The sequence below is a fragment of the Cenococcum geophilum genome, assembly GCF_001692895.1.
Source record: "Cenococcum geophilum 1.58 unplaced genomic scaffold K441scaffold_91, whole genome shotgun sequence".
In the NCBI taxonomy this organism is placed as follows: Eukaryota; Fungi; Ascomycota; class Dothideomycetes; order Gloniales; family Gloniaceae; genus Cenococcum; species Cenococcum geophilum.
The window spans coordinates 81060-98404 of NW_027137649.1; the positions used below are offsets into that span (position 1 = coordinate 81060).

At 38.2% G+C, this 17345-nt stretch overlaps 3 protein-coding genes across 3 annotated transcripts; 2 read left to right on the forward strand and 1 right to left on the reverse strand.

The window, feature by feature from the left end:
• Positions 1 to 2152: 2152 nt before the first annotated feature.
• K441DRAFT_701445 (cysteine proteinase) lies at positions 2153 to 3600 on the reverse strand. The gene is made up of 2 exons (XM_067653340.1): positions 3194 to 3600; positions 2153 to 3137 (listed from the first exon to the last, which is right to left on the reverse strand). The coding sequence occupies exons 1-2, from the start codon at positions 3219 to 3221 to the stop codon at positions 2422 to 2424; spliced, it is 744 nt and encodes a 247-aa protein (XP_067496672.1). The 5' UTR covers positions 3222 to 3600; the 3' UTR covers positions 2153 to 2421.
• A 213-nt stretch (positions 3601 to 3813) lies between these two features.
• On the forward strand, positions 3814 to 4347 carry K441DRAFT_671161 (uncharacterized protein; the record flags this gene model as incomplete). Its single annotated transcript, XM_067650391.1, has 2 exons — positions 3814 to 3857; positions 4099 to 4347. The coding sequence occupies 2 exons, from the start codon at positions 3814 to 3816 to the stop codon at positions 4247 to 4249; spliced, it is 195 nt and encodes a 64-aa protein (XP_067496673.1). The 3' UTR covers positions 4250 to 4347.
• Positions 4348 to 4915: 568 nt separating this feature from the next.
• K441DRAFT_595212 (uncharacterized protein) lies at positions 4916 to 5350 on the forward strand (the record flags this gene model as incomplete). The annotated part of the gene is made up of 1 exon (XM_067644984.1): positions 4916 to 5350. The coding sequence occupies one exon, from the start codon at positions 4916 to 4918 to the stop codon at positions 5348 to 5350; it is 435 nt and encodes a 144-aa protein (XP_067496674.1).
• Positions 5351 to 17345: the final 11995 nt, after the last annotated feature.

Here is a 17345-nt window from a genome sequence, read left to right on the forward strand (position 1 = left end):
ATATTTTAAACTTATAATATACTTAGCTATATAACTTAGCTACCCCTTATTTTATAGCTTAACTAGTTTTAGTACCTCCTATACTATCTTAACTAACCTATTTATATCTCTTTTTAATAGTAATATAACTATTAATATAAGGTTTATAATAGCCTATCTTATAATATAAGTAGTGAGTCTCTACTTATACTAGCAGCCCCCTAGCCTCTATTACTAGAATAGTACTTTATTAGCGTAATATTAGGTCTCTATTTAGTGTTATAATAGCTTTTATATTTTCTATTCTTTCTCTACTACTTATTAGTAAAAGGTTTTTTTTAGCTTATTAGCTTAGGCGTAGTACCCCTTTAGGGGGCCCTCGCTCCTTATATACGTTTTAATATTTAGTATATCTTTTTATCTACTAGGTGGCCTTATATAGTCGTTGCTCTCTATATATTGTTACGGACCTTATATTGGCAATAATATAACTACTAAAAAGAGATATAAATAGGTTAGTTAAAATAGTATAAAAAGCGCTAGAACTAATCGAGTTATAAAATAAGGGGTAGCTAAGTTATATAGCTAGTTATGTTATAAGTTTAGAATATAGAAATATAGAAATATGGGAATATAGGATATACTAACGTATTAACTTACTTAGTATATTTTCTAGGCGTAGTATTATATATTTAAAGGACTATAGTCCCTACCTAGATGGTTCTATTCTCTATAATAAATCTTAAAATATATTACGGAGTAAGTATAGCTGCGATAATATATAGCAAAGTAGATATTATTAAGCTATATACATAAACTGTATAAGGAGGTTAAGACGTTACATAAGGAAAGAAGGTAGGAAAATAGGAAGAAAGGGTATATATTATAGACTTAGTTACTTAGTTAATATATATACGGAGCAGAATAGGATTTAGGTGGTAGTCCTAGCAGAACTTGGCAGGATTTAGTAGAACTTAATAGAACTTAGTAGAATATAGCAGAATACAGTAGATTGCCGTTAGATTGCCGTAGATTACTATTAAATTGCCGTCTTATAGTTGGTCTTTAGTTGCTAAGTTAGTAGAAATAGGTAAACGTATATAAGGTGTTATAGGGATATCCTATAACAAAATATAATTAGAGTTAATCTATTAGATAATCTACTCTACTAGTTATATTTATATTATTAACTTTTTATTTACCTATATACCTAGCCTATTAATAAGTCTATTGTTTTTTTTATAAGGCTTTATTATATATATATTAAATAATAGTACTATTATTTTATATTTTAGTATAGCGCGTAGTATCCTTTTATAGGCCCCTATAATCCTATATAGGTATTAGTTTTATAGCTCCTCTAGTAGTACTAAGGAGCTTTTTACTAGTAGCTTACTACTTAGGCTTAGATTTTAGATCTAGGCGCTATATAGTATTATTAGCCTTACTACTACTATATATAGTAGTTATATACATCTAAATAAGGGTCCCTAGGTTAAGGCTATAATTTGTAATACCGCTATAAAAGCCGCTGCTTTCTTATAAGTCGCCTATATAATATACACGCTCTAGTTTAGTTTAGCGTCTACCTGGACCCCTAGGACCTTAAAGGGTGGTTTCTAATTTTGCTTCGCAGCCCTAGATACTTACTATTAATGCTAGGTTGTTATTTACCCTCCTTTTCCTTATAAAGTGGGTTAGCTAGTATTTATCTAGTGCAAATTTAACGATATATTAGTTTGCCTATACGATACACCAGTTATATACCTAGTTTAGCCTAAGGGGGACACTAGAGCCTTTACAGGCTATAATATATATTTATAGCTTTAATACTTCTTACTAACAATGCGATGACTTATAATAGCTTTTACCAGTTATTTGCTACTAAATTAGCATTTCGGTAAATTTTGGTGTTCAAAACGGTTATAACGTTAGTGCAAGGCTGTACTTCTCATTTCGGAATTAGCTTTGTTCATCCCGCCGCAGCATCCCTCTTCTTACGGCGCGCACACGGCTATACCTTAGGGAACCGGCACGTCTACTTCAAATTCTGCCAAGCCAGTCGCTGCGAAGCGGTGGGTTTTGGCAATCACCACATAGCTTCCCCGAGCCTAGGCTGGATTACAACAACTCTCCCCCACAGCTAGAAAAAGCTGGCTGGTAGAAGCCTGGGCCCGCAGCGATTTGAACTGTGTTCTAGTGCACTGAGATAGGAAGGAAGAGTGAAGAAACAGGCGTTTTACTCTACAGGGGAACTTGAGTCAAGTTCTGTGGGCCGAAAGAAGACACTTTGTAGTTCTTACTTTTACTACGCTGGACTTTTAGACTTTGGGAAAAGTTATACGGCTGTGAGAGGGCATAGATTGAGAGAAAAAAAAAGTTTCAGGAAAAGAAATCTAAACCACGCTCAGGTAACGCTTGCGTGAGGAAAGAAGCCTTTGGTTACAATAACGCAAGAATTTCCACTAATCCAAGCTCTCGGCCAGCGCAATGGCCGAGAACCTCAAATCGCCCCCCTTCTCCTGTTCTTCCCTCATCAGCCTGCCCAACCCCCCTCTCACTCAACATATCCTCATCGCTCCCCAACTCCCCTCGATCTAAGGGGCCCTTCCTACTCCCCTCCAACTCCCATAAATGTCCATCCCTACCCTTCACAAACGTCACAAAGTGCTGGCCCAGCTTGTCCTGCTCCGCCAAACTTGGCGCCACGGTATCGCCCAGGGCCGCAGCTTCCTGATGCGCAGCTTGGAAGGCGGCGGAGTCCTCTAGTACTTTTGCGCGATCTACCATTTTAAGCGGGAGGGCAGCATTACGAATCTCGTCTAGCGTAGAACCTGGGGTGATATGCTTCGCAGCCTCGCCGTTTAGCAGACAATGCAGAAGTCCGATGCTGCCGCACGCGTGGCCGATTGTCTGCTTGAACCAGATCACTGGTTCCTGCTCGCCGGACTCTTCGTAGAGACCTTTATCTGCATCTTCGACTTCGCGCGCGGCGTGCCAGGTCGGCGTCATGGGGATGATGACGAGGAGGGCGAGGGCGGGGCGTGGGATGAAGGACAGGAGCTCGGCGTCTGTGAGCGAGTAGATGTCGTAGAAAGAGAGGCCGGGGTTGAGGCCGAGGGTGTGAGCGAGGTGTGTCATTACTTGGGGTGAGTTTTCTGGAGGAGAGGTTAGTGTTTTGGAGAGTGGTGATAGATGAAGAAAGGGAGGGTACCGAGGACGGTGAATGTCTTTTTGGGCATTTTGGAGGCGGTATTAGAGTGCCAGATCTTGTTTCCAGGAATATGAAGTAGGTTAACCGGCCCCTGGGTTTAGGTTGAAGATATATATGTGAGCCTGCAGGGTACATCGTTCCATTAGTGAAGCTGAGAGGTGTTACGCGAGGTTGTATGTGCTTCTATAATTGGGCTTGGTATATTAGAAGAGACGACGCCGAACTTTTGTAGTGGTGCCCAACAGGTTACTATAATTAATCCCTGAGATTCACTATAGAGAGAGAGCCGTCTAGGTAGGGACTGCAGGCCCTTAAGTACAAATCCTAACTCCTAAGAAATCCCTTTGTACGTGTTATACGTATTAGAGTAGACGCACAATCCGTACATCGCGTATACTACGTATAACATCACGCGACAAGCTCGCTGCTGGGCCTATCGCGGCCCGTGCTTTAACTAGCCAACTGGCGCCCACGAACTCCTCTCTAAGTTGTAGTTACCCCGCTGGTGACGTCCTACGATAGGTGGACCGTGCGCGACCACCAGAATCCATCTGATCACCGAGCCTTGATCCTATTAGGGGGGTTTCGATAAACTGACGGAAGGTATCTGACGGAAGGTAATGCAACTCGAGTCGAGGCGATCGTCGCGTACTAGCAGTATATGGTTAGTAAGGCCTTCCGTTAGATTTGTTACTTGGCAAATATTAAAAGTTTTGATGAATATTTTCATCAGAACTTTAAGCCAGCCCCCTATTTTGTTTATAGTAGCTAGCGACTCCAAATTTTGCACAGTTAATCCTTGCCACTATGTCTTCTAATCCCGCGCGCCAAGTTAATTGAACCGTTGAGCTGGTGGAGCAAATGAGATGTGACGCTGGCGCCACTGAAGTCGAGCCCAATTGAAGCCGCCAACCCCAAAATATTATTACCGAAACTGTTGAGCAGGCAATCCGAATAGAGCGTGACTTAAATAATGAGGCTCTAGAGCAGCCGCTAAGACGTACAAGATGGGGTCCTGAAGAACCAGAGTCGCTCTCTATCGAAACCCTTACTTGACCAATTGACGGAATGTCGCGCTAAATGTATATGTAAGCACTAAAAATTAGCTTTACCTTCCGTCAGATACCTTCCGTCAGTTCATCGAAACCCCCCTATTGCTATCCCTTATCAATAACAGTAGGGCGAAATACAGGTCCGTAACACTATCTCCAGAATTTTATCTTAAAAGACCTTACATGTCTATCTCCAAGTCCTCTATTATATGGAGGGTACTTCCCCATTTAATTTAATTTAATTCCTATTAATAACCCATTATATTCATATGGGCCGACAATGACACTTCACTAACGGCTCCCCAACCACAAACCCCTCCTCCAATCACTCTACCCCAATGCGACTCTGGCCTGTCGCTCCCCACTCATCATCTTGCACGTACTCGTTACACAACATCTGTGGCTTATGCCGTCAAACCCGCTACGTATCCATCTGAATTTCCCCGCAGGTGGTAATGCGCCGATCTGCCAACGCGTGCCTAGAGTGGGGGTGAGAGAATAAGCAGCCAGTTTCTGTACCTCACTGGCTGAGCTTGCAGAGGACTCGCAAGCGTATTCGGGCAATTGCATAGACGCAGTTAAACGTGTATAAATACGCTCCTCCAGCTCCTCCATCCTCTGAAAATTACCCTCAGCTCATCTCAACCTGCCCACTCCACCCTTCTCCACCATGGCCTCTCAAACAAAAGACCCGGGCATAATGCTCGTCCGCACCCGCATCACAACCCCACGCACCTTCACGCGCGACCAATACCACGCCTGGACGCGCCTGCACTTCAAAGACCTACTTGATATGTCATCTAGCTCGTCCTGCACCCTAACCACACGCTTCACAGCCACCGAGCCAGTTCCCCTCGGTGACCAATGGGACTGGCCGTACTTCAACACGATTCATTTGCCTGACGTTGGAATTCTGCAGGGCAAGGAGTACGCGGAGGTATCCCGCGCTCTGGATCTCGAAAATACGCGAGCATTAGTAGACGGCGAGTCACCGGTCGGAAAACCCGGCCTAATCTTCAACGTCGTAGACGCGGCATTTGCTGTGTATGAAGAAGAGCCGATGGAAAAAGGTTTGCCAAGCCGCCCGTCCCTGCAGCAGTGCTGACAGCTTCAAGATCCAGACGTCAAATCCTACCAGAATCTCCCGGTCCCTCCGAACACCAACAAAGCCGTCTATCCCAACTACGCTACGAGTGCATTCGTCAACTCCGTCCTTCTGTGCATCCCGAATCCTGCATCCCCGGTTGCCCTCCTGAAGCAGCTCTCTGGACCGACACACCAGATTTACGCGGATTTGTATCGCAAGTCTCCCGCTAAAGCGCACCCACCACATCACCCCGTTATCCAGGATCAACCGGAGCATTTGCTATTCGTATTAGTCGCGCCGAAGGGAGTGGATGGGGAGGGGATTGAAGCGTGGAAGAAAGAGGTAAAAAGCGCGGAGCCGGAGGGGGCCGGGGTGTGGGATGTGGAGACCATTATGGGACGGGAGGCCTGGTAGAAGGGGGAAAGAAAGAGATAGGCTAGAAACAAGAAAGCAGCTGGGAGCAGTAGTGGCAACAGACCCTGCGAGGATAGGACAGCCCTCTCGGATAATAGACTTATCAGCTGATAGTATCCGGAGACTATCCGGATAGTCTTCGGATAGCCTTAGCCTTATTTCTTGGCGTATAACTATTTAGAGATTTCTACGAATATCTTTAGCTTTTTTACTAATTAAGTATTTCTTTTCTACCTTTTATTTATACTTCTCCTTATATAAGATATTATATAATAAAATAAATAGTAGTTAAAAAGAGAGGAGACTCAGCGGTTTAAATTTAGTAACTTTTATCTTCTTATTATCCTCTAGTTCCATAATCTAATCCTTACCCTTTAGTGCTCCTGCTGCTGCTACTATAGGCTAAGAATTTATATTGTATAATAAATATCAAGCCCTATAATTATAAGGGATATTACCGCAGTTATCTTAGGTTGCCCTTAGGACAACTCCTAAACGCCCTTTAGATAGTCACTAGTTACGTACTAAAGGCACATACCTATCGTATATAATCTCCACAATCTTAAAGGCCTTACCTCCTTAAGAATTTATCTCCTCTACAATCTATTTATTCCTATAATCGTGCCTTATAGCTCCCTGTCTATAAAGTCCCTTTATATTTAAATTCTTCCTACCCCCTTTTAAAAGGGTAATTAGCTTTAAGAACTAGATTATATATTTATATCTTTTATTTATATCTACTATTTCTCCCTTAAAATCTTATAATAACTATAAGGGATATTATTGCAGCCACCTTGGGTTGTCTTTAGGACAACCCTTAGACGCCCTTTAGATAGTTGCTGTTACGGCACTGGCAGAAAACGGCAGAACTTAGTGGCAGAACTTGGCAGAACTTTGCGGTCACGTGACTAGATGACCATATAAAAGAACCCTACTTCGACCGGCGCTGCTCTTCTTCTCCTTTCCTTTCTCTAGCTTTAGATTCTTGTTTATAGATAATCCAATTATATAGGCTTGCATGTCCCTTATACCGTGCTTATGCTTTAATTAACTAAGTCACTAATATTATCTAAAGCTCAAACCACCCTTTCTTCCTAAGAAGGAACTTAAATATATTTATAGGACTATAAATAGGACAAGGATATAGAATAGGACCTTAAGGATATTACTAAAACCATAAGGACAGAACCCAAAGGAAAAGAACAGAACCCTAAGGGAAGAACCTATAAGATACGCATAGACTAGAACCCCTAAAGAAATTACCCGGAATTACGTAATACCCTAGCACTATGCTATAAAACACAGTAGTAAGCAAAGCAGCTATAGGACCCGCAAACGTCTTAGATAAAGAAATAATTAATGTCTTAACCCCTTAGGCGGAGCTCGTAGTAGCTAATACTAAAATTAAACGGCTACGAGAACTGCTTAAAACTAGAAGCACCCCTATATCTAGTAAGGATCTATTAAATAGACTTGCTATAGTTCTTAAGGCCCTAGCCTAACATACAGTATTAGGATTATTATGGTCCGCGAAGGTTGCGGACCCCCTATTGCTTATAGACGGAGCTAACCCTATATTTAATAATTAGAAGCTTTAATTATAGGATAAGCTTAAAGTTAATGCGGACTACTTCCCTACTACTTAAGCTAAAATGGCCTACGTTTTTGACCGTACCGGCGAAAACGTATAGACGTATTTACGTCCGTGATACGCCTAGAACTTAGTAGAACCCTTCCTCTCTAAAGAAGAAATAATTAACTACCTATCTTCTATCTATAAGGACCCTTTTAGGGTATAGAACGCCCGCCTTAGCTATAAAAGTCTAAATATAAAAACAATGGAGATCTTTTTAGCCTTTTAGACCCGCTTTTTATACCTAGCCGGATAAGCCTAGATTCCCTAGGAAGACCTACTTCTAGACCTCTTTAATAAGCTTACCCTAGACCTATAGCAGGCCGTACTATTAGCTTTTATTACTGTATAGACGTTAAAAGAACTTATAGACTACTGCCTGGCTATTAACTAAGGCCTTCGTTAAATTAAGGCATAAGCTAACCGGATAAAGGCTAGGAATCCCCTAAATTAAGCTATAAGCAATATAAGAATAGCTCGTAATACCCTAGTTTAACCTATAACGCTTACTACACCGGCCGCTAACCTAGCAACTAGCCGCGTAGCTAGCCCTACTACAGGCTAAGCGCTTACTTGGCCTACCTATAGCGACCCCTATATATAGGCCCTTAGCGATTAAGGGGCTTGCTTCTTATATAGTTAAAAAGGCTACCCTATAAGGAACTACTTAATAAAGGTAAAAGTAAATAAGGTTCTGTTAATCTAGAAGGACAGTATAAAGTTAAAAAAAGAGGAACCCTAGAGAAAGACTCCTCTTTAGGGTTAAAAGGGATTAATATGTTATATATTAATCTAGGTTGGCTAGTTAGTAGAAGAAGCTATACTATCCCTTATACTTTATTCTATAATAGATATTAGGTTTTAACCTTTGCCTTAGCTATCTCTGGAGTAAATACCTTTACCCTAATTAATACCCAGTGTGCCGTAAAGCTGGCTAACTTTCTTAATATACCTATAGAAGACCTGCCTAAACTAATTCCTATTTATAGGTATAATAGACAGGTAGGGCAACCTATTATAAATATTTTGTAAATATACCTCTACGTTAATAGGCGAAGGTAGTATAATATCCCCTTCCTAATTACAGACCTTGGAAGCTATAATATAATCTTAAGAAGGAAATAGCTAGCCTATTTAGGCTTATAGCTTAACATATAAAGTAGATAGCTTATTTGGCCTAAAACCTTACCCCTAACCCCTTCTTTTATAAAAGAAATTAGCATTATAATAGAAAACCTAGTATAACCCTAGATTAATACTATCTACTAGGCCGATGCTATATGTAGAGACTAGGCCTTTAAGAAGGATATATAGCTTAACCCGTAACGGATCCGTATACTACGCCGCTCCCAGACTACCTATATTACGCCACCCGCACTATAGACTTAGGAAGTTAACAGTAACCTACCTAAGTCCCTAGTAGAGAACCTAGGCCCTATATAGCCACAATAAAAAGCTAGGAATATTAGATGGTATACTAAACTAATAAACCGGAAGGATAACTTATAGAAAATAGAACGCGAGCTAAGGAAGACTATAAACCCTATACTATAAAACACGGCCTAATAAATATCTGTAAAGAAACCTACGGACCTCCCACTAGTTAATATCTGCTGTATTAGCGCTGTAGGATTCTACCGGGACTTAGTTTAGCTGGATACCGTTGCATTTATAACTAGCTTATATAAAATTGATTAAATAATTAAAGAAAAAGAGACCCTAGCCTAAGAGGAGGATAAGCTTATAGATAAGGAGCTAGTAGAACGGAAACTACCCTATTGGTACTAAGAGTTTAAGGACGTATTCTTTAAGGCAGCATCTAATATACTCCTACTCTACTAATCGTATAACTATAAGATCGAGATTAAACTAGATAAGGAAAATGTCCTTGGCTATACCCCCTTTAAGAATAATCTATTGCCGAATTATAGGCTATTAAGTAGTATATTATAGACAACCTAGTAAAGGGGTTTATTAAGCCTAGTTAGGCCCTATTTACCTCCCCTATTCTCTTTATAAAAAAGCTAAACAGAGGACTTTGTTTCTGTATTAACTACTATAAGCTTAATAATATAACCCGCAAAGACCGTTATCTGCTGCCCTTACTAGATAAGACGCTGGCCTAAATAAATAGAGCTAAGGTATTTACAAAGCTTAATATCCGCCAGGCCTTCTACCAAATTAGGATGGACCCCAGATTTATAAACCTTACTATATTTTAGACTTAATACAGATTATATAAATATAAAGTACTCCCCTTTAGACTAACTAACGGACCTGTTACGTACTAATGATATATAAATAATATACTCTTTAACTACCTTAACGACTTCTATACAGCCTACCTAGATAATATTATAATTTACTCTAAAAATAAGTTAGAATACGAGGAGCATATCTATAAGGTCCTACAACGGCTCTATAAGGCTGGCCTTTAGGCCAATATTAAGATGTTAGAGTTTAGTGTAAAGCGAATAAAGTACCTAGGGTTTATTATTAGTATAGACGGAATTAAGGCAGACCCGGAAAAGACGGCCGTAATTAATTAATAGGAACCACTACGGACCGTAAAAGGGATATAGTTATTTCTAGGCTTCTGTAACTTCTACTAACGCTTTATTAAGAACTATAGCAGGATTACTTAGCCCCTTAGCCGCCTTATAATAAAGAATTAGCCCTTTTACTTTAACACCGCATATAGGCAGGCTTTTAATAAACTTAAGAAACGGCTAGTCTCCGCTCCTTTACTCGCCCACTTTAACCTAGAATAGCCCTTAATGCTAGAAACGGATGCCTTAGATAGTGTTATTGCTAGCGTTTATTCCTAGAAGCAGACGGACGGGGAATGGCACCCTATTACTTACTACTTAAAGACTATAGTAGATGCTGAGCTAAACTACCTAATTTATAATAAAGAAATGTTGGCTATTATCTATAGCTTTTAGCATTAGCGAGTATAGCTAGAAGGGACCCCTAAACCTATCTAAGTGGTTTTAGATTATAAGGCCTTAGAATATTTTATAATAACGAAAGCCCTTACGGCCTAACAGGCGCGCTAAGCGGATGTCCTATCTTAGTTTAACTTCCTAATTATATATAGGCCCGGCGCTACTAATTGTGTAAATGCTCTTATAAGGCGTAAACAGGACCTAAATAACTAGATAGCCGCGAAGATTTTATTACGGACTTAGACGCTACTATAACTAGAGCACCTTAACCCTTAAATACGGGAAGAACTAAGTACTAAATCTTTAAGTACTGAGATATATCCTATCGACCCTACGGAATTTGACCTTATTAATAAACTACTATAAGTAAACTGTACGAACCCTTCTCTACAGAAGTACCGTGAAAAGGTAAAGGATATTACTAGCCTATAGTCCCTTAAAAATAGACTGCTTAAGCACTGGGAACGGCTAGTAGTAGTAAAAGAATAGAACTTACGAACCTGGCTTATTACTAAAGTATATACCTAGGTTTCTACGGCCTACCCTAGAAAAAATAAGACCTGTAAGATTATTAGTAATTATTACTACTGGCCCGGAATAGTTATAGATATTAACCGTTATATATGGAACTATAATAACTACCGTAGGTCTACAATCCTATAAGATAAGACCCTAGGACTATTAAAGCCACTCCTAATACTAGAGCGCCCCTAGTAGTATATCTTTATAGACTTCCATAAACTACCAGTGGACCGTAACGGTTACGATATGGTTATAATCTTAGTTAACCGTTTTAATAAACGCCCTTTCTTAATCCCCTGTTATAAGAATATTAATGCTAAAGAGGCGGCCTAACTATATATCCACTATATCTACCGAATTTATGGACTATTAGACACTATTATATCGGACCGCAAACTATAGTTTATATTGGCTTTCTGGAATAAGTTTACCCGGATCCTAGAGATTAGGCTAAAGCTTTTTATAGTATACCACCCCTAGATAGATGGCTAGACGGAGATTATAAATTAATACTTAGACTAGAGACTTCCGCCCTTTATTAACTACTTCTAGGATAATTAGGGTGAACTGCTACCCCTTATAGACTACGCCCAGGCGACCCTACCCTATAACTTTATAGTATTTGCACCTATTTAATTAGAAATGGGGTATTTACCCTAAATAAGCTTTAACTAGGATAGGCTAGAAGGACTATAGACTGTGCGTAAGAAATTATCTTATAAGGGAGCCTAGCAGTACGCTAAGCGCTTAGAAGAAGCCTAAACGGTAGCCTATATAAACTTAGAAAAGGCCTAGAAATTAATATAATAGTAGGTTAATAAGCATAGGCGAGAGCCTGACTTTACTATAGGTAATATAGTTTAGGTTATAATAAAGAACTAGAAGACGGAATAGCTTAGCCGTAAGCTAGACTATTAGATAGCAGGGCCGTATACGGTCCTTAAGAAAATAGGCAACTTGTATAAAGTAAAGCTCCTAGATTTAATTAAGGTTTACCCTATCTTCTCGCTAAATAAGATATAGAAGGCCATAAATAACCTATTACCTAGATAAAAGAACAAACCTCCCCTACCGATTTAAGTTAGCGGCAATAATAAATGGGAAATTAAAGAAATACTGGCCTATAAACTAGTACGGAAAACGTTAAAGTACCGCGTTAGTTAGAAAGGCTATAACTTAGATCCTACTTAGTACCCTATATAGAACTTTATTGGCAGTCCCTATAAGCTTTAAGAATTCTATAGCCGCTACCCTAGTAAACTAGGACCCCTAAAGTACCTAGATAAGTAAATAGAGTGCTAGTATAGCAAAATAATAGGCTACCGGAAGAATATAAAGATAAAAACGTCTTATAGGTATAATACGGATATATAAAGCCTAAGGGCAGGCTTTTGCGGAGGGGGGGGGGGGGTAATATTACAGCACTGGCAGAAAACGGCAGAACTTAATGGCAGAACTTAGCAGAACTTTGCGGTTACGTAACTAGATAACTATATAAAAGAACCCTACTTTGACTAGCGCTGCTCTTCTTCTCCTTTCCTTTCTCTAGCTTTAGATTCTCGTTTATAGACAATCCAATTATATAGGCTTGCATGTCCCTTATACCGTGCTTATGCCTCGATTAACTGAGTCGCTAACAGTTGCCAGTTATGTACTAAAGGCATATACCTATAGTATATAGTCTCTACAATCCTAAAGGCCTTACCTTTTTAAGAATTTGTCTCTTTTACTAATCTATCCTATTCTATAATTGTGTCCTTATAGCCCCCTATCTATAAAGTCCCCTTATTTTTAAATCCTTCCTACTCCTTTTTAAAAGGGTAGTCGGCTTTAAAAACTAGATTATTTATTTATATCTTTTATTTATAATCTACCGTCCTCCCTTAAAATCTTATAATAACCTAAATAGAAACTCTATAAATACCTTATAGAAAGCCGTCGCGCTAATTAAAAGGTCCCTCTAATAGTAAGAGATTGTAATAATATAAACCCCTAGGTAAAACAGCTAAATAAGCCCTAATACCTAAATACGCTAAAAGCTTAAAGACTTTTATATACCTACGATTAACATTAAAGAAAACGTAGATACCCTTTATAATAGTTATAATACTACTAAAAAGTAACAGAGCCCCTTTAACCCCACCTAGGCTAATTAGAAGATTAAGCACTAGAGGTAACTCTAAGATCTTCCCCTAAGCTAGAAATACTAAAGAAATATATTAACGCGTTTAACTAGGAACCTAACTAGAACCCTCCCAGAAAACCACTAGCCTATAATTAGTATAGTAGTAGTATATAAACTACTTATGAACTAAGCAGGCCTACCCCTTTAGGTAATTTAATTTAACTACTAACTTAAGACCTAATATTACGGAGTAAGTATAAGCGACAATAATATATAACGAGGTAGATATTATTAAGCTATATATATAAACTGTATAATAAGGTCAAGACGTTACGTAGGGAAAGAAGGTAAGAAAATAGGAAGAAAGGGTATATATTATTAACTTGGTTGCTTAGTTAATATATATATAGAGTAGGGTAGGATTTAGGTCCTAGCAGAACCTGGTAGAATTCGCGTCCTAGTAAAGCTTAGTAGGATTTAGTAAAACTTAGCGGAATATAGCAGAATACAGCAGATTGCCGTTAGATTACTATAAATTACGGCAAATTATAGTCTTATGGTCAGTCTCTAACTGCTAAGTTGGTAGAAATAGGTAGACGTATATAAGGTGTTATAGGGGTGTCCTATAATAGTACCCCCCGCCTTAAACTTAAGCTTCTATAAGATGGGGCTATAGTAGTTCTAAGTAGAGTTTATATAAGTCTTTTACGGCTTATATAAGTCCTATAGAGTTAATAGGTTCCTATAAGGGCTTAATAAAGCCTCTTTATTTTATAAGGTATATATACTAGCGTTTCCGTTTATTATACTTAATGTTATTAATTCTTTTAATAAAGTACTTATTCTTACTATCTACTTTAACTAGTAGGGAAGGGTCCTATATTTATTTAGGCAGGGCGTTTAATATAGGGGTAGTAGGGCGGAAGACTAATATATAGAATATAGTGTGGATTTTAACCGTATTAGGGAGCTTTAACTAGTAGGCGTAAGAGAAGATAACCTTCTTAACCTTATAAGGGCCAGCGTTCTTTTAATTAAGTTTCTTAGCGGGTTATTTTATATTTAGATTTCTTATATCTAGCTAAATAAAGTTATTAATCTAATAGGCTAGTGCTAGGGTTTAGTTTTTATTTACTACGGCTCTATAAATAGATTAGGCCTATATTATCTTGTTAGTAAGGAACTATTATAGTTTCTCCATCTTTTCTACAAATTTATTTACTTTTATAACATTAGTAAATGTTTGTGCCTCCTAATAGTACTGACAGCTCCTAACAGCTCCTATTAGGGCTATTAGGAGCTTTAGGAGACACTTATACTTGGCATCCTGTTAGGAACCTGTTAGGAGGTCGCTCGGATTATTAAGACCTCTAGGACCTCTAGGACCTCTAGGACCTCCAGGACTATTAGGACCATCAGGACTATCAGGACTATCAGGACAATAATAAAAATTCTAGATTTAAAAATAAGGTATATTAACACTCTAGTATTTACAGCTAGTCAAAAAATATAAAATTAATTTAATTATATATAATCTAAATAATCTAAATCAATCTTTCCTGCCTACCGCCTGTATTTGTTACGATCGCTTAGGCGTCGGGCGATTAACTAAGGAGCCTCTCGCGGAGGCTATAAATCGTCGATTAGCGGTGTTCCCGATGATCCGCTAGCTGTGTGCTGATTTCCTAACTAGTCCTAGTGCCTATCCTGCCTGTCCTACCTGTCCTACCTATTCGTGCCTACCTGTTCGTGCCTATTTGTCTATACCTACCTATCTATATCTATAATTTGGGGGAGAGGTCGGCCCGATTAAAGGCTCTGCTTAATTTGATTGATCAATTAATTGTATTAATTTAATTGCGGTTAATTGTATTAATTTAATTGCGGTTAATTGTATTAATTCGAATTATTCTCTATAGGCGTTTGCTGGCTATATATTTAAACGGTAGTTATCTGGGGTGCCTCCCTAGGAGGCCTTAATTTAATTTGATTTGGTAATGGGCTAATATTAAGGCTCTGGTTCGATTTGATCGATTAATTAATTAAATTAATCGTGGTATTCGCTGGCTGGTTGTTTAAACGATTATCGTCTGGCTCTGGCGACGGTCTCTAGTTCTAGCCACCTACCTACCTGCCTGCCTGCCTATATTGGTATCTAATTTAATTCAGGGGAGGGGTTAGCTCGATCGAAGGCTCTAATTCAAATCGTTCTCTATAGCCGTTAGCTAGCTGTACATTTAAACAGTGGTCGTCTGGGTGCCTCCCTAGGAGGCTTTAATTCGATTTAGTAACGGGCCGATATTAAGGCTCTGGTTTAATTCAATCGATCAATTAATTAAATCGTTCGTGGTATTCGCTAGCTGGTTGTTTAAAAGGTCGTTATCTAGTTCTAGTAACGGTCGTCTGGTTCTAGTAACGGTTATCTAGCTTTAGGACGGTTATCTGGTTCTGGTAACAGTCATCTAGTTCTAGCGACGGTCGTCTAGCTCTAGCGACGGTCGTTAGGTTCTGGCGACAGTCATCTACTAGCCGCCGTTCTGGTACCTCCCTAGGTAGGGAGGATATAAGAAAGGGTAAAGAAATAAGGTGGCTATATAGGGGTATACTTAGCAAGGCGCGTGTAGGCTATCGGGAATATAGTAGGACCCAATAGCACTGTGTATAGGGTCCTGTTCAGGAACGCATTAAAATAGTAGGGTCCTGTTTAGGAACGTATTAGGATAAAAGGGGTCCTCTTAAAAGCCTGTTAGGACGATCAGGACGATTAGGACGATCAAAATCCTATTAGGAGGCCTCTAGGATCTTAGCACCCTAATAAAATGCTAATGAACTTATAAGGCGTAATAAGTAGGATAAGGAATATTACTAAAGGGTTTAAAACCTATTTATAGATACTAGCTATAGTTAGCTAGAAATAGAGAAACCTTTGTAGTTTTTAAGACGAAATTATTTATAGCAAACTTAGTAAATATAAGCTAGTTAATCTAGCTATCCTATAAGTATAACGTATATATTTAAATATACTATTCTATTATAGTATTTATATATTCTATTTAGCCGTCCGTTTCTAGGTAGTATATAGTAAATAGTAGTACTTTAATATAGAGTTAGGTAGTTAGTTCTTTCTAAAATATAAAGATAAACTGGCTACCTTTATTAGAGATAATTATTTTAAGAAGTCCGTAGAGTTTTTATATATAATCTAGGAATAATTGGGCGATGGTAGGTGTTAACATATTAGGGCAGGCAATTAAGTGTCTTATCTTAGATAGTTAGTTTATAACTACTATAATATTTATACAGCCTTTACTTATAGGGAAGTTAGTAATAAAGTTAAGTAAAATATCCTTCCATCTTTAGTCCGGAATAGGTAATAGCTTAAAAAGGCCGTTATACGTCTTATATAAAGCTTTAGCTTATTGGCAGATATAGTAGCTAGAGACGTACCTTTATATTATATTATATATATTCAGCTAGTAGTACTCCCGTTAGAGTAGATTTAAGGTCTTCCCTTAGCCTAGATAGCTAGCTACTAATAAATCGTATATATATTTAAGGAGCTTAAGCTTAAGTTTATTATAGTTAGGTATAACTAAGTGGTTCTAGTGGTATAAGCGGTTTCCGTAAGCTTTATATTTACTTAAAGAAATCTTTTTAAAGCGTCTAATGCTGTCTTATATTAGCTTAAGCGTCTCTTAAATAAACTTATTATTTAGATATTCGTTAATTATAATCTATTTAATTAATTAATTAGTTATTTTAAGGACGTATACCGTAAGGTTTTTAGTAAGAGGGTTAAATAATTTGGGATAAAGTAGGGTCTAATTTTGGTAAAAGCGCGCTTCTTTTAATACTAGCGCGCCTTATAAGCGTTAGGTTAGGGTATTAGGCTTCTAACCTTAGACGCCTAGGCGATATATAATTTAGAATTAAAAGTAAAATAGATATTCTAACTAGCGGGCCTAATAATAGCTTAGCTGTTTTATAGTTATAAAGTACTATAGATTCTTATAGTTATTAAGGACCTTAATTAGAAATCTAGCGCCTTCTAGTTTAGGTTACTATTATTTAAAACATCTAATAATATCTAGTAGTTCTTTATTGTAAATCTTATAGTTATATTCGGCTAGGCTTAGTTATTTTAAGAAGTAAACTATAGGGTATAATACTCTATCCTTATTATATTAAGATAGGACACCTCTAGTAATATAGTTTGGTAAATTAGCTTCTATACCACTTGTTTAGTTTAGGTTAAAGTATTAAAGTATAAGTACGGTAGTAAATATAACCTTTAGATAAGCAAAGACCTTTTTATATTCCTTATTAAAGATAAAGGCCTTATTCTTTTAGATTAAAGCTATAAGGGGTAAA

What these genes read in the sequence shown, in the direction of transcription:
- K441DRAFT_701445 (XM_067653340.1), bottom strand. Translation starts at nt 3,221, where the DNA reads ATGCCCAAAAAGACATTCACCGTCCTCG. An exon ending in AAAGACATTCACCGTCCTCG is followed by an intron (nt 3,138 to 3,193) that starts GTACCCTCCCTT and finishes CCTCTCCTCCAG; the next exon opens with AAAACTCACCCCAAGTAATG.